The sequence below is a fragment of the Suricata suricatta genome, chromosome 1 (genome assembly GCF_006229205.1).
Source record: "Suricata suricatta isolate VVHF042 chromosome 1, meerkat_22Aug2017_6uvM2_HiC, whole genome shotgun sequence".
Classification (NCBI taxonomy): domain Eukaryota; kingdom Metazoa; phylum Chordata; class Mammalia; order Carnivora; family Herpestidae; genus Suricata; species Suricata suricatta.
The window spans coordinates 162,510,203-162,534,823 of NC_043700.1; the positions used below are offsets into that span (position 1 = coordinate 162,510,203).

General features: G+C 35.5%; 1 protein-coding gene across 4 annotated transcripts in view; it reads right to left on the bottom strand.

Moving 5' to 3' along the window:
- Positions 1-214: 214 nt before the first annotated feature.
- Positions 215-24,621, bottom strand: part of UBE2K (ubiquitin conjugating enzyme E2 K) — a 72,940-nt gene continuing 48,533 nt past the window's right edge. For 3 of the 4 annotated variants that reach the window (XM_029947088.1, XM_029947098.1, XM_029947106.1), the window contains 4 exons: positions 18,073-18,155; positions 8,146-8,245; positions 4,546-4,674; positions 215-4,192 (listed from right to left, as the gene is read on the bottom strand). In XM_029947088.1, the coding sequence (XP_029802948.1) occupies positions 4,118-4,192; positions 4,546-4,674; positions 8,146-8,245; positions 18,073-18,155 (387 nt within the window). In that variant the 3' untranslated portion in view covers positions 215-4,117. Of the gene's footprint in view, positions 4,193-4,545; positions 4,675-8,145; positions 8,246-9,092; positions 9,159-18,072; positions 18,156-24,621 lie in introns of those variants that run through there. The other variant, XM_029947116.1, reaches the window with a different exon arrangement.

A 24,621-nucleotide genomic window follows, 5' to 3' on the forward strand; every position in this document is an offset into this window, starting at 1 on the left:
TGTTTAGAATAGAGATCTAGAGAAACTAACAAGCAAGGTTCTTTCTCAGTGAGGTTAATGAGAATCCCTATAATGGCAGTAGACTTCCAGCAGACACCACAACAAAGCACCATCAATTGCTGAAAGCTAAAAAATAGATATTATTTTCAATAGTATTTCATTTTCTATTGGAAAAGTCTTTAAATTACATTAAATAAGTCTCTTTCCCCCCAAAGAAATAGTCTAGCTTTTATTATGATGCCTGTAAAAAGTAGGTAACAGCAAGCACACAAGAATAGCTTAACAGCACAGTGCAATGATTTGTATTCACTCACCCCCTAGAACCAAACTGATAAACTGTGCCACACCTGATTATATACAGCAGCATGGTTGAAATAACCAAGCAAAAGGTGACACATTCACGACTTACATTTAGGTGATAACAGGTTTATGAGGGTAGATCAGTCCAATAAAGTAGTAACAGAACAAACAGGACAAGGGAGATACTAACATTCCCCTATCCCTCTGCCGCAAGATTTTTGATCCCTATTGCAACAGTGCAAACAGAACATGTGACATTATGTGTTAGACACTGCAGAAAAGTAACATTTGAGAAAAAGGCCATTTATCAGTAAATACTTCAAGTTGCCTTCTTCCCCAGTGATAGCAAATAGCTGATGTTAATCATTTATTTTAAACTGGTAATACAGGAATGGAAATGTAAATTTTTTAAATTAATGGTTTGTACCCTGGAATTGAAATTCCTTGAACTAGAAAAAGTGATTAATACATCATTTTGTAAAAGTCCATGAAATAAAATTAACTGTAAACAGACAGCTTCCTTTGTCATATCCAAACATTGATTCCATCTATGTACAAGAAAGTATACCTGGCTCCAACCCTTCCCTGCCCGAATCCACCTTAAATCTTTAAAACAAAAATGCTTTATTGTATTCCTGTAATTTCTTGTATTGTGGAAACATAATCATACCCCTACTGTAGAGTTTTAAAAGCTCAAATCAGGCATACGCTTATAGCCAAGATCTTTTTCACATCAATAAACTTATTAATAAGTAGCCTAAATAGTAACACAATATGCTGCATTCTGTAGTGCATAAAATAAGCAATATCCACTTTAAATGCCAATTGTTTCTTAGAGATACTTTAAAAAATTATTTTTGCATAGTTTTAAGTGCCACCAACAATCAAATGTGAAATACTTCCAAAAAAGAAAAAGTCAGTCTTACTTTAATTTCATAGATTACTCTTCTCAAAAGCAAATCACTCAGGATCCAAATATATATATACTTGAATGTGTTCTGTGTTTGAGTAAACCAGTCAATTCCAAATATTGGCTCTCAAAGGGAGCCAACTCAGAATCTAATTTAGTACAAAGTTCCTTAAATATTTAAAAACCATCTACTGTATACTTATTTGGGTGACAAATTGCTATTCATTCATTCATTCATTCAGTAATCTGTAGTGAAGTACTATAAAGTATTTGTCCTTTTAAAAGTTGGGCACATCCCAGGAAATAGACCTAATTATAATAAAAGCCTACTGAAGTATCAGTGACCTCTAGCATATCTGCCTGCCCTAAATGAGATACTGTTTTATATATATATATATATATATAAATATTCTTGACTATGTACAAGAATATATATATATATAAAACCATAATTTTTGAGGCCTTTACAACAGACAAATCACAAAAAATTGAGAATTATAAAAATAACTTCTACCTTTTCCCTAGACCTGCACTTTTAGTATCCTTTTCCCAAACATGTAAGACCAAAGGAAGAAAAGCAACTGTCTTAATTTCTATGTTTGGGGAAATACAACTAGCTGTAGAGAAGTTAAAAAAAAAAGGGGGGGGGAGCAGTGAGAAATGCATCTGAAAGAGGGACTATCACATTTAATGTAAACGAGGTAAATAAATTTTTGAAATGAAAAATGCATTACAGAGAACCTCTCATACCAAATATTGTACTTTTCAATTTCCTGGGCACTGAATAGTTAGAGGAGTAGATTACCTATAGGGTTAATGAGCATAAAAATCAAAGGCAAGGTATAAAGGTATAGCTGCCTCCAAGAGCTAAGTATGTAATGCTTGACCTTGATAACCTCTGAGTTCGTTCTCTTTTGTCTAACCACAGGAGAATTAAATATACCCTGATAATACAGGCAAACAGTAAATTGGGTAGATGTATTGATATTTAAAATAATCCAAGTATTACCAAGCCACCCTCCACTAAAAAAAAAAAAATTAAATCTAACCAACAGTAGAACTGTTCACATTTTCACACAATCCCGCCCTTACTTCAAAATATAAAGTACAAGGTTTAAGCCTTTTAAAATAAATAAAGAAAAATCTTATTTCCTTTGGCATCTTTAGAAAGTAACTAAACTATAACAATAAAAGGAGGTGATTGTATAAAGAAATTTATACTTAAGCAAACACATAGGGGAAAAAAACATACCAACTTGTGTTTAGTATGCAATAATATCAACTACAAGAGCTTACTATTAATTAGGAAAACCTTACAAATTTTTGGAAGAACCTTCACATATTTAACATTACAATATATTTAATAATGGTTCTTTTATTGCTTCTAAGATTATTGAGAAGTCAAATGAAATTATGCTGAATTTATGGTTCAAAATTATTTTGCAAACACTTAACGATTATAATTTAGGATAAATAACACTTGAAGAAAGCAAACCTTTTATAATATGACTTTCAGTATACAGCCTTACTTTAATTCATTCTCATTCCATTACATTTTTTGTTATTTTGCATTGGTCCTGAAAATTTAATAAGAACTGTATTTCTATGTATAGAACTGACTGCATAAGTCCATTTCAGTCTTCATAAAATGGTCACATTAGTGTTTGAGCTTGCAAAACTAATAATTTTCAAACTTTTGAACTTAGAATGAAATGTAACTTTAATACGAATAGAAAGTCTGACTATGTACAAGAAAAGGTAAAGTTTTCAATTGTCATATTATCAGAAACATCATAAAGAAAGCTAGATTTATAACACACTTCTATTCCTATGTGTATCTGAAGTATGTACAGTAAAACACCACACAGCTTTCATGTGTCAATAGGGGCAAATGCAAGCAAGAGTGATTTTTAAAGTACCTGATAAAGCAATCTCCATAAAGCCAAAATTAGGCTACAAAACTGCAAATAGTTGATTTCATCCTTGGAAGATCTCAAAGAAAATTTCATCAGTTTTAAACTAGAAAGATGTCAAATTCACTGAAAAACTAAGGTTCTTTCAATAAATCTTGGGAATACTACAACATCAAATATTTGCTGCTTCTTCAAGAGGAACAAAATTGGCAACTCCATTTTTACGTTACTACTCACATAGGAAAGTTTTAAGAGTGAAGAATTGTAACAAAACATTCCAAATGGACGACCTAAAAATGGAGCAAGGGGTAATGCCCCTCGGCATATTTCCCCAACAAATACAGAGAAATTTACCATCAGAATACTAGCTGTGTGTGCTAAGAGGGGAAAAAATAGATATGTTGTCCCAGTCTGTGGACAAGGACAAAAAGGCTCTGAACAGGTCACCATCTTCAATTCTGGATAAATCTCATATTTAAGAATTCTCAAATGCTTAAAATGGTGGTCTTTTCAGCTACCCATCCTAAGAAGTCAAGTACAAGCATGCAAGTAAATTCACAGGCACAGAGGATCCATGTTAAAAACAGTTAAGGTAGCTGTGATGCAACACCAACAATTTGAATGGCCCTGACACACTCAAAATATTATCTTAATTATTCAACAAAATCCTGAAGCAAACTCTTGCTAGTCTTGGTACACTGCTAAACACTAAAGTAGCATGTTTTTTCCATGGTTTCAGCTTAGCTCAAAGAATTTTTACACTATTAAGAAAAAAATTAAAGTATTTCCCCTTTTTAAATTTACACAGACGTTTAATTAGCTTTATTTACAGAGCAGGGATTTTTTTTTTTCAGTCTCCAATGGTGCCTAGATAACATCATTAGGCAAGAATGCCAGTTTAAAAGAAATCTATGCGGAATCCTAAAAATAACAGATGTTGATGCTCCTCAAGAAAGGGCAAGCTTGACTATATCAGCAGCTCTTTCTCTATGCCTCAGTTACTCAGAAGCAATTCTGTTGCAGTCTCTACATCCCATGATTTTGAAGACAAGGCCACTATTACTGCATTCTGTAGAGAAGAAAAGGGGACACACACACAAAAAATCAAACTCAAGAAAATATTTTTAAAATACTGAATCATGTACTATCTTTACATTGAGAAATCACACCTTGTTTTTTTTCTTTTCTTTCTTTTTCTTTTTCTTTTTTTTTTAAAGTTTCCTGGCATTTGTAGTGCACAAAAAGCTCCTAAACCAATGACTAGGATTAGCAAAAGAAAAATCACTGACTGTAATAACAGAAAAAAGTTTATCAAAACTATATGTAGAGTATCTTTTAAACACTTTTGTCAGCCAAGGATTTGCATCAATAATTTTAAGTCAATCAGCAAATATATCAAAATAAGAATGCTTTTATACTTACCCTATCAAAGCCCATAGCACATAGGTTTTCTATTTTTTTGGTGTACTCTGGACTAGAAACTGGTGCTCCAGCATACACATGTGCCCAAAGTCGAGCTGTCTGTTTGAACATTTCAGGATTTTGTTTGTACTATATGGAGAAAAAAAAATCAAATGACATGACAACTTAGTGTAGTATTCAATACTTAACTGCCTAAGGACTTGCTTTTTCATTTTTTTTAAAAGCTTATTTACTTTGAGAGAGAGTGCAGGCGAGCGCGCGCATGTGTAAATGGGGGAAGGGCAAAGAGAGAATCCCAAGCAAGCTCTGCACTGCCAGTGTAAGCCCAATGTGGAGAGCGTGAACCCACGAACTTCCAGATCATGACCAGAGCTGAAGCTGGACGCTTAACCAACTGAATCACCCAAGTGCCCCACTGTTTAAAAAATGTTTATTTATTTTGAGAGAGAAAGAAAGCGTGTGTTATGAGTCGGGGAGGGGCAGAGAGAGGCGCCCAATGAACTTGCTTTTTCTAAATAAAAGTACTTTATGTTTAAAATGTGATTGATTTAGGGGGGCCTAGTTGGCTCAGCAGGTTAAGTGGCAGACTCTTATGATCTCACAGTTGGTGAGTTTGAGCTCTGCACTGGGCTCTGTGCTGAGAGAGCAGAGCCTTCTTGGCATTCTTTCTGCCCCTCCCCTGCTCATGCGCCCGTGCTTTCTCTTTCAATATAAATAGACTTAAAAAAATTTCTCTTTTGTTGATTCAATTTTTTGTTGAAGTAAACAACAAAAGTAGGTCACTCAAGAAAACAAAGTTTAACCTGAAGCTGGGATTCACAAGTGTTGACAAAGAAAAAGACCAATTATATTTATCAATTTTAATCTTCAATTTCAATAAACATATGTAACAGAAAACTAATACTAATAAGTGAAGTGAGGTACAGAGATATTTCTAAACACTGCATAGTGCCAAACACTATAAAACTCAATAGAATTATTTACTTCTAAAACTGAGTGAACATTCACTAATGTGACTGACTGACCTTTGTACTAACCACAGCTCAGGATAGAATACAACCAGACTTTGCTGTTAGAACTATAATAGCATACAGTGATTTAAAGAAATGCCATGTACAAAGTCTGGTTTTTTTTTTTTTTTTTTTTTTTAAGATTTTATTTTGGGGGCACCTGGTTGGGTCAGTTGGAGAGTATGCAACTCTTGATCATGGGGTCATGAGTTCGAGCCCCATGTTGGGGATGGAAACACTTAAAAGGGGAAAAATTGTATTTTTAAGTAATCTCTACCCCCAACCTAGGGCTTCAATTTACAATCCTGAGATCAAGAGTCACATGTTCCACTGAACAAGCCAGCCAAGCACCCTGATATGCATGTTTTGAGAGGTTTATGAACTTATCTTTTAAAAGTATCATACAGTACTTTTTAATTTTTTAAATGTTTTTTATTTATTTCTGATAGACAGAAAGAGATATGAGAGCAGGGGAGGGTCAGAGAGAGAGGGAGACAGAATCCGAAGCAGGCTCCATGCTCTGAGCTAGATGGCAGCACAGAGCCCAACGTGGGGCTCAAACCCCCGAACCGTGAGATCAAGACCTGAGCTGAAGGTGGACACTCAACTGACTGAGCCACCTAGGCGCCCCCATACAGTACTTTTAAAAGGTAATACTTCCCAATCTCATTGGAAAAAGATAAATTTATTCTCAAATACTCTGAGACCAACATTACTTAACAAGAAAAGAATACATTCAAAATAACTATTCAGTTCACAGTATTTTTTAAAAGTATTTCCTATGTATTGAATATTTTAAGACTGATGAGCTTCTACTGTATATTGAAATGATAAATCTAGTTTCTACCTTGTTAATTCTTAATAAGAAAATAAGTCAAATTATTGAACTGTTTTAGAAACAAGAAGAAAGCACTCAGTCCAACTTCGGCCAATGAGGCTCAGATCTCCACAGGAAAACAAAGCTGAGATTCAAGCTATGGTTCTGACTACCTAGAGTGAATGAACAGTGTATATATGTAGCACATAAAACCCTAATTCTAAGCACTCTGAGACAAACAACAGAACATATTAACAAATATATACGTAAAACAAGGAGTGAACAGCTTTTCAAGGGAAAGGAACAGCTTTCACTAAGGGGAAACTTTCCTCAGGCAGAGGAAACATGACAAATTAGGCGAAACCACCAGTACAAATGAATGCCATCTTGAAAAAGCAGGAATCCAAGGAAAAGTAAGAATTTAGATGAGATGAAACTGGGTTTGTAGATAATTCAAATCATGGAAAAGCTGCAAACTAAAGAATCTGAATTTATCAAGTAGATAATAGCAGAGCTCTCAATAGGTTTTTAGTAGTAAAGTAAGATTTGTACTTTACACAACTAACTGGTATCATTGTAGAAGATGGGGGAAGGAAGAGGCCGAGGAAGGGGCTGGTATAAGAGCAGCAGAATTGAGGAATTTTAAAAATGGGAACTAAGGCAAATCAGAAGTATGGGTGAGAGAGATACTGGGAATGGAATCAACAAAAGAAAAGGAGGCAGAGACAATTCCAAGTCTGTGATGTGGCCATTTAAATTGATGATCATATCATATAAGGATGGAAAGTTCACAGGATTTAAGATTCTAGGTTAAGTTTTGGGAATATTGTGCTGAGGTATCAGTGAAACATTCATATAGAGCTATACAGTTCTGAATAGGCTCATGGGCTCAGAGAGGTCAAAGCCTAAACATTTTTTCAACTTATACGTGATCATATCAGTATGGATATGATCATCCAAGTGACCATATATAATGGAAAGTAAAAGGAACAGTGTCAAAGCCAAGGAACTGTATTTAAGAGGGAGGAAAAAGAGAAATAACTGTAGGAACTAACAAGGAACAACTACAACTACCAAGATGAAAAGAGAGTAGTATCTCAAGAGAAGAAAAAAATTTCTAGATGAGGAAAAGGCTCAGTAAATCCTAAAGGCTTAGAGCAGAGGTTGGCAAACTTTCTCTAAGAACCAGATAATTATTTCAATTTTCAGACCATACTGTCTTTGTTGCAACTATTCAACACTGCCACTTGTGGCTGGGAAGTAAACAAATGAGTGTGGCTGTATTCCAATAAACATTATTCACTTGTAATTTGCTGTCCTCTCCTAAGATCCTTGGTAACATTTACCATGCTACTTCAGCTATAGCAAGAGCCGGTTATAATAATCATCAGGGAGAGATCACCACTAAATGGAAGGACAGAGAGATGGATACACACATGGTAAAGCATGTACAATAAATCACAGAATCCAGATGTAGGTAGAACTATGGGTGTTCACTGTGTAATTCTTTTGACACTGTATGTTTGAACATTTCCGTTAATGTTTTTTTTTAAAAAAGCATCTATCACATATCCAATTAAATTAGCATGTTGAAAATCAGTAAATTAAGTTTTCACTATTACATCTGAAAAAATACTCTCATCACAAGAAAGAAAACCATTTCCAAGTTTAGTACCAATGGAACTATGCTCATGTGTTAACACTGCAAACCACTATGGTAGTAGAGAATTATAGGTTAAGTATAAAAAGGTCTTACAAAAGTAGCTACCTTACCTGATTTGCTACTACTGCGTCTTGTGGATCATCTGGTTCTGCAGCTGCCAAAAGGGCTTGCAATGACAATAATACCGTGCGGAGAGTCATTGCTGCTGCCCTAAAATTCAAACAGGAAAATATTCCAATTAAGAACACACTGCATGGCAAATGGATGTTTCCTGAATAAAATATAAAAACTGGAGATAAAAATAATCTAGATTTTACCTTAATCATATAACTATAGAAATTTATATTATCTGCCAACTGTATTTTTTCTTCTTTACAATAAATGAATGAGTCTATTACTTAAGACAATTCAGAGCATCCTGAACTAGCCTTGCTTTTCTTATTGTCTGCTCAGCTTTATCTACGGACTTAATTTTCTATCCACTTCTCTACACATAAACTTAAAGTGATAAACTAGCATGTGTAACTTTCTTTCAATGTCATTCCAAAAACATGTAAGATACCATCAAGCAAATATCCCTTATTTTCAAGAAAGCCTAAAAGCATTCCAAAACATTCTAAAATAGAGCAAGTTTACTAAAATATATCACCATTTAACTCATGCTTCTAAATATATTTATATTTATATAAATATATTTATAAAAGCAAATATTTCTCTAAAAAATAATATCTACCTAACAAGGATTCTTAGTGTTTCTGTTTAAAAAAGCTGTCTGATCAACAGATATCATAAAAATATTCATAAACATAATAAACAATAGTGAAATATATAAAATGCTGGAATATTAAACTATAAACCCATTTTAACCATACAAATTACATCGTTCTAAACCAATCTGGAACAGAGAAAATTACTGAGTGACTATTTTCTCAAATTTCCCAAGGATGGTACCATCCTTGACTATTACAATAAAAGTTAATTTATTACTAATAATGGAGGCCTTAACCAACAATGGATGCCTTAAGGCACTGTATCCCACAAAGTTAGTTTCACCAACCAGTAGTGTCAACATCAACCGGGGAACTTGTACGAAATGAAAATTCTCAGCCTCATCCCAGACCTACTGAATCAGAAACACCGGGGTGGATTAACAAGTACGCCAAGTGGTTTTTTTTTTTCTTAAATTAACATCTTAAAAATGTTTTTAATTTACAAAGTTTTATTTTATAGAGAGAGCAAGTACACAAGCAGGAAAGAGGGGCAGAGGAAGGGAGAGAGACCATCCCAAGCTCAATCTCACAACCTTGGGATCAATCTCACAACCCTGGGATCATGACCTGAGCTAAAATCAAGAGTCAGCTGCCCACCTGACTGAGCCACTCAGGCACCCCACTCCAAGTGATTCAGATGCAACCTAATATTTGAGAAATACTGCTTTAGGGAATTACAGCTTGAGCTAATTACGAAGGCTGCTCTACACCAATATAATGAAATCAATATCAAACTGTAGATCTGTATTTTATATATTAGAGAAAAATTGCATCACAAATGAAACATCTAAAATGCTACCAGAATAAAAAATTTTATTGCTCAACTTTCTTTTCTGAGAAGCTTACCAAAATAGGAAGAGATTGGTTATAACACAAAAATTAGATGAAATGCTAAAATAGCATTAAAGAGAATACGATTTTAAAAGCTTCTAAACCACTAAAATAGGGTTAGGTAATGGAAATTTCTAATTCTGAAACAACGCTGGAAAAATGGAGATTGTTTTTCTAAACTAAGGTTCTAAATTTTGGGGGACATGGGTGGCTCTTTGGTTAAGCATCTGACTTTGGCCCAGGTCACGATCTCATGGTTTTCTTTTTTTTTTAATGTTTTTATTTATTTTTGATACAGAGAGAGACAGAGCATGAGAGGGGGAGGGGCAGAGAGAGAAGGAGACACAGAACTGGAAGTAGGCTCCAGGCTCTGAGCTAGTTGTCAGCACAGAGTCTGACATGGGGCTCGAACCCACGAACGTGAGATCTGACCTGAGCCGAAGTCAGAGGCTTAACTGACTGAGCCACCCAGGCGCCCTGATCTCATGGTTTTTGAGTTTGAGCCCCACACTGGGCTCTGTGCTGAGTGCAGAAGCTTGCTTCAGATCCTTGGTCTCCTCTGTCTGCCTCCCACTCTCTTGTACATGCTCTCTCTCAAAAATATATAAACATTAAAAAACAAAATGAGATTCTATATTTCCTAAGGGCTTACAAAAATTACTTTCAACCAACAGGTATGCCATCTTTAGAATGGATAATATTCTTTTAAGACAGGAATCAAAGCATAAAATTCCAAATTTAGTGCTTAAATGTTCATTCTTGTCCTTCTGTTATCACTGTAACAAGATGAAACCTTTCTTAATTAGAAGTACGCTACTTTCAGGGCACCTCTGTGGTTTAATCAGTTAAGTGTCCGACTCTTAATTTCAGCTCAAGTCATCATCTCACAGATGGTGAGATCAAGCCCCATATCAGGGTCTGTGCTGAAAGCTTGGGATTCTCTCTCTCTCCCTTCCTCTCCTGCTCACACACTCTCTCTCAAAATAAATATTTAAAAAAATATACAACTTTCATTTTCTATTTGGGCAATTAAATTTTTTAATGTTTATTTTTGAGAGTGTGCGTGTGTGCAAGTGGGAAAAGGCAGAGAGTGGGAGACAAAGGGTCTAAAGTGGGCTCCACACTGACAGCAGAGAGGAGAATGTGGGGCTCAAACTCATGAACCTGTGAGATCATGATCTGATCCAAAGTCGGACACTTAACAGACTGAGCCACCCACGTGCCCCACTATTTGGGTAATTTTGAAGCGAATGTTTAAAGGCACATGAACATCAAATGCTGCCCTGATGTATCAGCATAAAGTTCACCTCCATCATCCAAAAAAGAGAGACAAAAATAACAAATTATCAGAGAAACAAAATATATAAAGTTAAAAGCTGGCTACTCTAATATCCCTTTAAACCATAGGGCACCTGGGTGGCTAAGTCAGTTAAGCATCCAATTCTTGATCTCAGTTCAGGTCATGTTCTCACAGTTCATAAGATAGAGCCCACCTGCAATCCTCCCCCCCCCCCGGCCCCTCCCTTGCTCTTTCTCTCTCAAAATAAATAAATAAACTTAAAAATAAATCTCACAAATCTCAGCAAATGTTATTACATTACATAGGTAGTTTTATATTTTTATCTCAACAAGGCACTAAACATTTTTCTTTAAAACTTAAGGAGCTATGGGGCGCCTGGGTGTCTTGGTTGGTTAAACATCAGACTTCGGCTCAGGTCTGATCTCATGGTTCTTGAGTTTGAGCCCCGCACTGGGCTCTCTGCTGTCAGCAAAGAGCTTCCTGCTTCAGATCCTCTGTCTCCCTTGCTCTCTGCCCTTCCCCTACTCTTGTGTGCTTTCTCTCTCTCACTCTCTCTCAAAAATAAACAAACATTAAAAAAAAAAAAACTTGATGAGCTTTCAAAAGCATGACTTTGGGCTCTTGCTTTACACCATATATAAAAATTAATTCAAAATGGATCAAAGACCTAAATATAAGAGCTAAAACTATACAACTCTTAGAAGAAAACACAGGGGGAAAGCTTCATGATTGGAGCTGATTTCTTGGATAGGAACAATAGAAAAAAATAAACTTTTGGCCTAACTACATAAAAATAAACTGTAGAGAGAGAAAAACCTGTGCAAAGGATAAATCAATAGAGTGAAAGGCAGCCCACAGAATTAGGGGAAATATTTGCAAATCATGTATCTGATAAAGGGTTAATGTCTAGAATATATAAAGAACTTCTGTTAACTCAACAACAAAAACTCTATTAAAAAATAAAGACCTGAACAAACATTTCTCCATACAAGATATAAAAATAGCTTATGCGTACAAGAAAAGATGCTTAACATCACTAATTGTTAAGGAAATCAAACAATGAGATACTACTCTCACACCCAATACGATGGCTACTATCAAACAAAACAAAACAAAAAAGTAACAATTACTGGTGAAGATGTAGTCACTGGACCCCTTGGGCACAGTTGGTGGGAACACAAAATGAAACAACCATTACAGAAAACACTATAGCAATTCTTCAAAAAAAAAATTAACACAGAATTACCATCTAACAATTCCACTCAAGATACAGACCCAAAATAATTCAAATTAGGGACTTAGATATTTATACACCCATGTTCATAACAAGTATTACTCACAATAGCCAGAAGGTGGAAGTAACTCATTTCCATCAACCCACGAGTGAACAAAATGTGGTATCTATCTATCTATCTATCTACCCATCCATCCATCCATCCATCCATCCTTCAATCCATCCATTAATTCCACACAATGGAATATTATTCAGCCTTAAAAAGACAAATCAGATACATACTATAATATGATGAATCCTAATAACGTTATGTTAATAAGTGAAGACATGAATAAAAAGACAAATACTATGATTCATGAGGTACCTAGAAAAGCCAAATTAACAGAGACAGAAAGTAAAAGCAAGAGAGGAATGGTTTGTGTTTAATAGGTACAGAGTTTCAGTTTCAAAACATGAAAGGGTGGGGAGCAGGTATGGTAGAAGGATGAAGAGTCAAAGCATAAAGGATTTTTAGGGCAGTGAAAATACTCTGTATACCACAATGATGGATACATGTCATACACTTGTTCAAACGCATAGAATGGTAAACACTGTGAACCATAATATAAACTATGATTGGGGTATGTCACTGTAGGTTCATCAACTGTAACAAATGTACCATTCTGATGGAGAATGTTAATTGGGGGAGGCTATGCATGTGTGGGGGCAAGGAGTATATGGGAAATTTCTATACCTTTCTTTCAATTTTGCTGTGAACCAAGATTGCTCTAAAAGAAATAAAATCTTATTTAAAAAAAAAGTCTTTGAGACCGGTAGCATAGCTATGTGAATATACTTAATACTCTGGGGCGGCTGGGGGCTCAGTCATTTGAGCATCCGACTTCGGCTCAGGTTGTGATCTCACAGTTTGTGGGTTCGAGCCCCGTCGGGCTCCGTGCTGACAGCTCAGAGCCTGGAGCCTGCTCAGATTTTGTGTCTCCCTCTCTATCTGACCCTCCCCCGCTTGCTCTCTGCTCGCTCTCTCTCAAAATAAAAGAAAAACATTAAAAAAATTAAAAAGAAAATAATACACATCTGTATACTTATTGCTCTGTGCTGTTAGCCAACACAGGGCTCAATCTCACAAATCGTGAAATCACGACCCGGGCTGCAATCAAGAGTCAGATCCTCAACTGACTGAGCCGCCTAGGCACCTCAAAAACATTTTTTAAAGTGAGAAGCTCTTCCCTTAGAGATTTGTAAGTCCTTATTATAAATACTTTCTACCTCCTTTATTCCCACTGTCTTTACTGGGAAGACACAAACTATTATAATAGACCTCTGGAGTTTCCACTTCAAAAACCAGAAACTAAGGACCTAAAGGTGAACATGTTAGAAGGGACAATTTGCTCTAAATATGGAAGGAAAAAAATCATAGATTTGACTCATAACAATCTCCAGGAGAAAAAGTTATATTTTCTGTATGCTTGAACTTTTTCATAATAAAATACTGTGGGAGGTATTTATAAACCATTAAGAATTAGTTGGCTAGGGACACCTGGGTGGCTCAGTCAGTTGAGCACCAACAGGTCATGATCTCACAGTTTTGTGGGTTTGAACCCCACATCAGGCTCTGTACCTGCTTGGGATTCTCTGCTTCTCACTGCCCCACTTGTGCTCTCTCTCTCAAAATAAACTTAAAAAAAATTTTTTTTTAATTAGTTAACTAAAAAGAAACCTAAATGACACCTGAAACTAATACTGTATGTCAACTATACTTTAATACAAAATTGAAAAAAAAAAGTTTTTTATTTTTTATTTTTTGAGACAGAGAAATAGAGAGTGGGGGAGAGGTAGGGAGAGGGGAAGAAACAGAATCTGAAGTGGGCTCCAGGTTCTGAGCTGTCAGCACAAAGCCTGACATGGGGCTTGAACTCACAGACCACGAGATCATGACCTGAGCTGAAGTCAGATGCTTAACCGACTGAGCCAACCAAGCACCTCTTCAATAATAAATTTTTAGAAATAACTGTTCAAGGAAAAACCCATTCTAAATGCAAAGCTAGACAAGAAAACAAATGGTAAAGAACGACACTGTTTAAATAATTAGTTGTAATAAAATTAGTATCAAATCAAAACTTAGTCTTCTGGCTCTGAGTACTATAGAAACTAAATTCATAATGCATTGAGATTTTTAGGATTTGGTATGTAAAAAACAAATCCTAACAGGTAAACAGGATTATGAAATTTCAGATTGTGTCAGCTAATTTTAATAATCAGTGGGTGATATACCTTACAAATATATCTTAGGTAAATCAATTTGCTCAGATCACAGTAAACACAGTTAAGATGTCTAATTAAATATTCATGCATACAGAGTAGGGCCCTCAATATGTACAATAATAGCTATGTGAACTGTCTGTACTGTTGACTGTTATTTTCTATTAGAGAGTCTTCCAGAAGACCATCAATATAACTGATGTTTATTTAAAACACTGCTACTTAAAAATGGCAGCTTTTAAAATTTTTTATTAAAGCATAAGCAGTTATACAGCTAGATTGTACATACATATACACACACACCCCCTCCCCATGTAATCATTACCTAGATCAAAATATAGAGTACTTCCAGCACTCAAAAAGCCTTACCCATGCAATTCCCTTTCACAATCCTCACCTATTCCCACCATTGTCCTAATTTTTTTTTTATTTTTTTTAATGTTTTTATTTATTTTGAGACAGAGAGAGACAGAGCATGAGCAGGGGAGGGGCAGAGAGAGAGAGGGAGACACAGAATCAGAAGCAGGCTCCAGGCTCCGAGCCGTCAGCACAGAGCCCGAAACAGGGCTCGAACTCATGAATGTGAGATCATGACCTGAGCTGAAGTCAGAGGCTTAGCCAGCTGACCCACCCAGGTGCCCCTGTCCTAACTTTTTATCACAATTAGTTCTGGCTCATCTTAAATTTTATAAAAACTGTTATAACCGTTATACAGTATATGCTCTTTTGTGCCTGGCTTTTGTCACTCAACATGCCTGTGAGAATTATCCATGTTGTTTATGTGTCAATATGTTTTTTTGTTGTTGTTTTTTGTTTTTGTTTTTTACTGCTATGTAGTCTTTCACTGAACAATTATACTGTTTTCTTATTGATACACATTTGGGTTATATAGTGTAACTATGCTATAAATATTCCTGTATAAGTCTTTTGGTGGACATGCACTCATTTCTCTTGGATATAGACCTAGGAGTGGAATTGCTGCACCATATCAAAGGTGTATGTTTAGCTTTGATAGATACTGCTGGTTGAGTTGAACCATATGCCCACCATCAATGCATGAGAACTATTTATAAGTGTGTAGTAGTACCTAATCATAATATTAATTTGCATTTCCCTGATGACTAATGATACTGAGTATTTTCAATCATCTAGATATTCTCTTAATGTCTGTTCATGGCTTTTAGAAGGGCAGTTTCATTGAATGCAATTTTTATGTATAGTCATTTTCTTCTATCCCCTATATTTATAAGAGGTTTCAGTGGAAAAACATCAGAAAACAGTTTCCACATGCAACACATTGTATAGTTAGGAAATAAACCATACTAACATTAGGTTGTTAAATATTAAAGGTAAATCATCATCCATATGTAATAATAAAAGACAAGACTAACAAACTGTCTTCTAGCCTATCTATCCCAAATTATTCAATGTTTTATTCAATTTATTTTTCTAAAGATTACTAACCTGTAGTTTTCTTTACCAAATTACAGCTATGAAGCCTATACATGAATATCCACTAACTGTCAATTATACCTGAATAAATGGGGCAGGGGGAGAAGGGAAGGTAGGATACCCATGTATACCCAATCTCATCTATTTTATCTGATATTATTTTTTTAATATTTCAATTATATAGATATGAAACAAGACTAAATTCAGCTATTTCATACCTAAGGAAATGGGAAAAGCTGACACAAAGTGTTCCAGTACAAAAATTTAAGGTCTCTCTCTACACATTCACCATAATCTTTCAATTATCTATAGAGAGATAATCAGAAGTGGTAGTATTGCTGGCTTAACTCTGAGCAAAAAGGGAAGTCAGTGGAAAATTTTAGTCTAGAACTTTATTTGTTTTAAAAAGGGGTAGTGGGGGGAGCAGGGAGGAGAGTATCATTCTAGCTGCTGAGAATTGCTGAGCACGGCAAAGTCACAAACAGGGGGACAGGCTAATGTAATCATCCAGGAAAGAGGTAATGTGATGTGGGCCAGGTAGTAGTAGTGAAACTGCTTATAAGATGTTGGTGGGTTTCACCAACAAAATTTGCAAACAGAGTACTAAAGGGTACTAGAGAAACAAGAACCAAGGATCATGAGGCGGTTTTGGTCAGAGCAACTACAAGGATGTAGTTGCTAATAACTTAGATGGGGTGAAGCAGGTTTTGAGTTAGGGGATTATCAGTTCAGTCTGCAACATGTTTAAATTTGAGATGCTTATTATATACATACTCAAGTACAGATGTTAAGCAGGTAGCAGGATATGAGCTTGGAGCTCAAGAAAGATAAATTTAGGAGTTGCTGGCATTTAAAAAGTGAAATTATAAAATCAGATGGACATACCAAGAAAGTGAGTATAGAAGAAAAGGAGTAAAGACTTATTGGCTCTCAAGTACTGTCATGTGCAAAGCTCCAGGAGACAAGGGGAAAATTGGTTCAGGAGCCTGGGAGTGGACACAGAAAAGGGGAGACTGTATTCCAGAAACCAAGTGAAAAAAAGTACCATGTCTGCAAATATTTATTAGTATCATTGAATGACTGAACTATTATAAGGAACCTTTCAGATAACTTTATAAAGATAAAAACACTGAGCCCTATAAATTGCATACAGCCACAAATTAAAAGGACAGAATAATAAAATTAGGTCTATTCCACACTATTCAATGTTTAACAGTATGAAATACAGATCAAGAAACTAGGCTCCAAGAGATGATCTGAGGGAGGAGGTATGCAGATTTGCTATTAGAATAGAAAAATCAAACCAAACCAACAACTCTGGTCTGTTTATCCAGTTACTAAATAAACCAAATCACCCAAACACTAAATGTAGTCATTCTTGTTTCACCTTCTTCAGATTCTACTCTTTCCATTTCTTAACACATCAAATGCATAACTTATTACTGTTTTCTCCCACTCCAATGTCTTTTTATATTTTAGTTTTTTCCATCCATGTTGTTAAGACTATGCTAGGCTCTACTCTAAGAAAATAACATAAAAATTCATTTCATACTTTTAACAGCCTTATGAAGCAGGTATTAACCCCATTTGTGAGATGAGGAAACTAAGGCACAAAGGCTAGGTAATTTGCTCAGGACCACAGTTTAGTAAATGGCAGAACTCGGTTTGAACTGAAAGAGTAAGAACACTGTGCTAAAATCAAATCAGAAAAAACATGTGAAAGCACTATAAAATGCCATACAGATGAAGATATCACTTACAAAGCTACTCCTTTCTTTGAATCTGAGAACCTTAACTAAGTTCAATTAACACAACTGTCAACATTTTTGTTGCCTATATTACACCCAAGTCAGAGCTGATTACTTCAGTATTTAAATTGTGTTAGTCTTTCACAAATATCTTCCAGAGATAGCAAACTATTTACTAAAATAAATGAAATTAGGACTTTTCAAAAATGTAAGAGCTAGTATCTAATGTTACCTATTAATAAGTCCTTATTTACATGATTGTGATCTCTAATCTAACATCTTTGATTATGCACTTAAAAGACTTTATAAAGTTTTAACATTATAGCCTAAATAGAAGAAAGTATAATATATGGTTATGTTTTGAGGCAATCACATATGTAACACTCTAAATATAGTTTGGAATTCATATGAGAGGGGGAAAAGGTGAATTCAAAATCTCTTACCATTGATCTTTCAGGATATCCAAACAAATAGCCCCAGTGACGGAACTAATATTAGGATGCCATATTTTAGTGATAAACCGGACCTAGAATATAAAGCACACTTGAGTTTTTAAGAACAGAAATAAAACACATATAGTTCAAGTAGAACTATAAGAAAATGAAATTTTCATGTTAAAAAGACCATACTTACATTACCATCATTTTGCCTACCTGAAGGGTGGAGTGTGGAAGGCCAAGCATTCATTAAGCTGAATGTTGTCACTGACATACATTATTTTTAAACCTTTTAATAAATGTTCTGCTTCTAAAGAAACCCAGCAATTATTACATGTTTATAATTTACCTAGCATAATATTCCATGCTCTAAGAACTACAACATAGACTAAAATCCACTTAAGTAGATGAAGTAATATAAAAATTAATATAGACAGTAAATGGCAATTTATTTAGTGTCAAGAAGGATGCAGAAGAGGTGTGAAGGACAAAGTAAGTAAAATCAGTTCCTGGCAGCATTTAAGTAGTAAGGAGCTGGAAGATGGCTTCTAATATTTCTGTAAAAATTTCCCCCCTCAAATTCTTTTTTAAAAAAATAATTCAACAAATATTTGGAAGATACTGTGGCACTGAGGAGACACTAAGGCTTAGAGTTTAATGAATTTATCCAAAATCAAACTTGGTAGTAACAGAACATCCACACTTAAACAATCTCATTTCAGATTCTGAGTCTCTAATTGCCTATTTGTCTTAGCACTGATGAGTAAGAAACCAACAAGTAAAAATGCTATCTCTAATAGATTACCATGAAATGAAATGTAGTTCATCAGCTCTTACTTAAGAGCTTTTTTTTGGAGGACCTATTATTACTGGAGGGGGTGGTGAGGGAACCTATTATTATTATTATAGCTAACACATTATGATAGTCATCTGAGTCAAAACGCCTTTACACTTAATAAATTACTATAAGCCAAGCAATGTTGTACTTTGCAAAGTTGACTCATCAATATATGCTCCAAATCTAAGCTACTTATGGGAAGCTAAACAGATAACTTCCACTTCTCTCCTTTGTGACTCACTTTGACTATATTACCTGTCACTACTTCCTCACCTAATTACTCATTAATTTATATGCTGAAAAAGCACTTCAACAAAATACCTAAAATTGATGGGTGCTTTCCATGCCTTGATCCTTTTTTTCATTCTTAAAATAATTTTACTGCTTTCAAAGATGACATCCACAGAATCACAATCTCATTAAACAAGACCATGATCAATTCTACACTCTGGTTACTAACCAGTCTAATGACTTTACTACCTTCAGTTTTGCCTCCTCAAATCCATTCTCCACACTGAAATCTAAGAATTACCTTCAAAACATATCTGATTCACCACTCTACTTAAGGTTCTTTAGTGACTTCTCATTCCCTTCATGTAAGCCCACATTCTGAAACTGACCCGAGCCTATCTCTCATGTCATCTTAAAAAATAATAATAATAGTTTTTTGTTTGTTTGTTTTGCCTTGGGCCCTTCATACCTGCTGCTTCTCTCAATAACACATCTTGACGCCCTCTTCTCCTGGCTAATTCCTACTTGAATATCCTTCAAGTTTTAGTTTCCATATCACTTCTTCCTGATCTATTCCCACACAGCACCCTGGACTTTCCTATGTCATCATATTGATCACATTTCTATGATCTCTTCTTTATATATATCTAGCCTTCTCTGAAAGGTCTGGTATCTACTGTGCTTACTAGAGCATCCCAAGTACCTAAAGTGTCTCACACTGAATATGCAATTAAAATTATGACAAACCTGTTATTACAGAGCTAACCGGTATCTTCTCAAATCTAAAGCAGGTCAAATAAGACAGGCATATAGGGCTTATGTAGAACAAGTGTTTTCTTCATAATAGATACAACCACAATATTTGTATCTTAATTTTAACCATCTGTTGAGTTGAAAACACAAATATAAAATAACTATATGCCATAATTTCAGTAACTCAAGGACATTACAGCATTTTGTGACTTTAAAACAAAAGTTGGTTCAATCTTTTCAACAATATTGGAAAACGATTTTAATTACTATTGAAGTTGTCAGAATGCTTATGATGTAGGCAAGTGATCTAAAGTATCTTTCTTTTTTTTTTTAATGTTTTATTTATTTTTGATATAGAGAGAGACAGAGGATGAGAGGGGGAGGGGCAGAGAGAGAGAAGGAGATACAGAACCGGAAGCAGGCTCCAGGCTCTGAGCTGTTAGCACAGAGCCTGATGCGGGGCTCAAACCCATGAACCTGAGATCTGACCTGAGCCAAAGTCGGAGGCTTAGCCAACTGAGCCACCGAGGCGCCCCTGAAGTATCTTTTTAAAGAGTCATCTTCAATACATGATCTCTATAGACTATATGAAAACAAATATGCATATATGCAAGATCAAGGAAATTATTAAACTATTTCTTACTTGTACTATAATCTACAGTTAGAATAAATACTTCTGAATTTACAAATGATCTAATTAAAAAATTTTCAAGAGGACACCAATTATCCACTAGTATAGATGTAAATAACTGTTTTAGTAGTTTTTTCTGTGGTCTACCACTCTTTATCCCCTATCTCTCTCATCTTTGTTATTATCAAATACCCCCTTTCTTAAATTTTTCATGTCTTTGTCTTTCTCAAGCCTTAATGTCACCAGTGGTAGCCACAGGTGTCCCAGAATTTTGTCCTATTATTCTACACCTCCAATTCAGATCTACTATATTTGTCACTTTCTCCCATAGTGGTAACATCTCTGTTATATATCAACAAAAATGTAGAATTGAAAAAACTTGCATGGGATGAAGTATAAGAGCAAGTAACAATACAATGACACTTATCATGACCTACTTTAATTTGACCTTACTGTACAAAAAAAAAATATTTTATTTTATTTTAAATATGCCTGTGCAGACAGGCAGACCCATTAAAAGTTATTAGCAATGGGAGGAGCCTGGGTGGCTCAGTCAGTTAAGCATCTGACTTCTGCTCAGGTCATGATCTCATGGTTCATGAGTTCAAGCCCCACGCTGGGCTCTGACCTGACAGCTCAGAGCCTGGAGCCTACTTCAGATTCTGTCTTTCTCTCTCTGCTCCTCCCCTGCTCATGGTCTGTATCTCAAAAATAAACATTAAAAAATTTTTTTAAAGAAGTTATTAAGCGATGGTATTTACACTTAATTTCACGTATAAAAACTTGTTTATAATACCAAGGAGAAAGAGGAAAATTCACAACCTAACCTACAATACATAATTGGAAAAAATCACTGCGCTAGAGTTTTCCTAATTTAATGAGTCTTCTCATTACAAATCACCTTAGAAATAATACTGGTTGTATGCACTGAGTAAAATTCTTCCTACGCTATATTCAGTTGACTCAAAGATATACCTTCTCTGTCTAGAAGCAAACTTTCTGCTCTTCAGGTTAATGTATTGCAGAATAATAAACAAGAAATTCTTTATGACCACTGTTAAGCTATCACTGTAAGTTTCAATTTTAGGCAATTTTACCTGCATAGTAAGAGAATTTTAACCAGCTACCTTTGATACTTTTATCTCATGAGGCTTAAAATTAAAGATGAGCTCATAATATTAAACATATGTGAACATAATCCAGCTAGAAATGTACAAATGTAACTCCATTCTGTTATATTTACCAATCAGTAAAAATTCAAATATAGTATGTATCTAGAACATATTTATATGTTAATTAACATTTACTGCAAAAGCTTAATGCCATAAATGAGATGACTACCATATTTAAAAGAATACTAAATACAACTGTGATTAACTAGTTGAAGCCGGAGGGAGACACATTTGAATGACTGAAGGAAGAACTTTCCCAATCTGAAACTACCTCAATATGGGATGTCTGGAATTAGGTCAGTAGTGGGCTGAAGAACAACATCAACTCTTTGATTATGAAGTCTCTTTTTTTCATTGTGCTAATAAGAAAAGGAGGGTGGGAGAGGGACTTATAAAACAGTGATTTCAATGATTAAATAAAATAATGTATCAAGTGCCTGAAACAAAACCAGGGCTATGCAATCACTTTGGAGCTATATAAGACGATAGAGGGAAATAAACACTTCCACTCAGATTGTAATTCACCCATTTCAAGTGCACAATTCCATAGTTTTTAGCATATTCACAAAGAAATCATGTAACTATCAGCAGTCACTCCCCATTCCTTCATATTATGCACTCACTCCTTCCTTAAGATAAAAAAAAGTGGAGCACACTGGGCCTTATGGGATTAGGGTTCTACTTAACCTTGAGGCCTCGGTTCCCTCATTTATTAGGACTGTTATAAACACTGTTCGGGAAAGGCATATAAAATTTTTGGCATAAACCAAGTGACACCTGCTACTGCCATTATTTAATGGTAAAAAATATAGTGGTTGAGGGTAGTCTCTTGTGAGATCTTTTCTTTCTTCCTCCTTGTTTCCATTAAAAAATTTCTGTAGGCTATGAGGAGGGCACCATTATCTCTAAACATTTAACATATTTTTTGTTAGGGGCGCATGGGTGGCTTCGTCAGTTAAGTGATAGACTCTTGGTTTTGGATCAGGTCATGACCTCATGGTTTCATGAGTGCGAGCCCCCTGTCAGGCTCTGTACTGGCAGCATGCTTGGGCTCTCTCTCCCCGCCTCTCTGACTCACGCTGTCGCAGTCTCTGTTTCAAAATAAATAAATAAACTTAAAAAATTTATGGTATTCGACAAAGTATCCTCAAGTGACTCAAGTGTATTCCAATGATAACACTGAAACCTAGACTGAATCCTATGGAAGGTAACCAGTATAAGGATGAAAATTAAGCCACAGATAGAAGTCTCTCTCTCTCTCTCAAAAATAAACATTAAGGGACACCTGGATGGCTCAGTTGGTTAAACATCTGACTGTGGCTCAGCTCATGATCTCATCGCTCATGAGTCCAATCCCCGTGTCAGGCTCTGTGCTGACAGCTAGCTCAGAGCCTACAGACTGTCTTCGGATTCTGTGTCTCCCTCTCTCTCTCTGACCCTCCCCTGCTCACGCTGTCTCTCTCTTTCAAAAATAAAATAAAATAAAATAGAATAAATATATAAAAGGACAAAAACTGTGCAACTCCACTTATTTGAGGTACCTAGAATAATCACATTCATACAGAAAAAGTAAACAATGCTTATGGAGCTGCACACATGAGTTAAGTAATGGGGAGTTATTGTTTAACAGATTAAGATAACAAAGTTCTGGAGATGGATGGTAGTGATGATTGCACAGCAGGATATATTTAATACCACTATATTACCCTTAGAAATGGTTAAAATGGGAGGAGCCCAGTTGAGCTTCCCACTTTGGTTTAGGTCATGATCTCATGGTTCATGAGTTCAAGCCCCAAAATGGGCTTGCTGCTGTCAGCCCGACAACTCACAGAGCCTGCTTTGGATTATCTGTCCCCTCTCTGTGCCCCTCTCCCACTTGCACCCTCTCTAAAAATAAACATTAAAAAAAAAGAGGAAGAAATGGATTAAAATGGTAAATTTTATGTGTATTTTATGACGAGAAAAAAAATCAAACTGGTATTCTCAGAAAATAGATGTACATAAGCAACAGAATAAAAGACACTCCAAACTGATAGGTAACCCCAATGCATCCTACAACTTCCATTACCATGTCTTTTCTTAAATGGGAAAAACCACCTGGGTGGCTCAGTTGATTGAGCATCTATCTGACTTAGACTCAGGTCATGATCTCGTGGTTCATGAGTTTGAGCCCCGCGTCAGGCTCTGGGCTGACAGCTCAGAGCCTAGAGCCTACTTCGGATTCTGTGTCTCCCTCTCTCTTTGCCCCTCCCCTGCTCATGCTCTGTCTCTCAAAAATAAATAAACATTAAAAAATTTAAATGCCCAGCCAAGGAGTTAGACCTCATTAACAAAGAAAGAAAAGATATCAAAATTGCACTTTAAGATTTATAGAACAGCAGTGCAAAGAATGAGCAGGAGTGGCAAAGACAGAACGGTGATTAAATAGGCAAAACAGGAAAGTAATAAAGTTGAATGCCTAAAGTGATGACAGCAAAAGACATAAAGGAAGCTATTCAGTGAAAAAATAAGTTTAATTCAGTTCCCCCTGTTATACATGACCTATGGCATTTTGTTTCCTCTTTTAATATTTACCAATTAGAATTACTTGTTCATAAATTTTTTCCTGCTAAAATGTGAGCTCCATGAAAGGAAGGACAGTATGTTTTATTTATTGCTATATGGGCACACAGTACTCAAATAACTAATGAATGAATTCAGAATATATCCTTCCCTAAAAAACATACTTACTCAAGGCAAGTAAGAATTTGTATAAGGATTTGCTAAATTTGGGAACACTGCAAATTTTTTCAAGACCTAGAATTTAAGCCATTGTCAGATGAAAATCCTATTCCTGTCTAGAACCATTACTAACTGCTTCTGAGTAAGCTTGCTTTTCATTCTAATTCCAGAGGCAAACCATCTGCCATTACCTGAAGTCTTGTCCACAC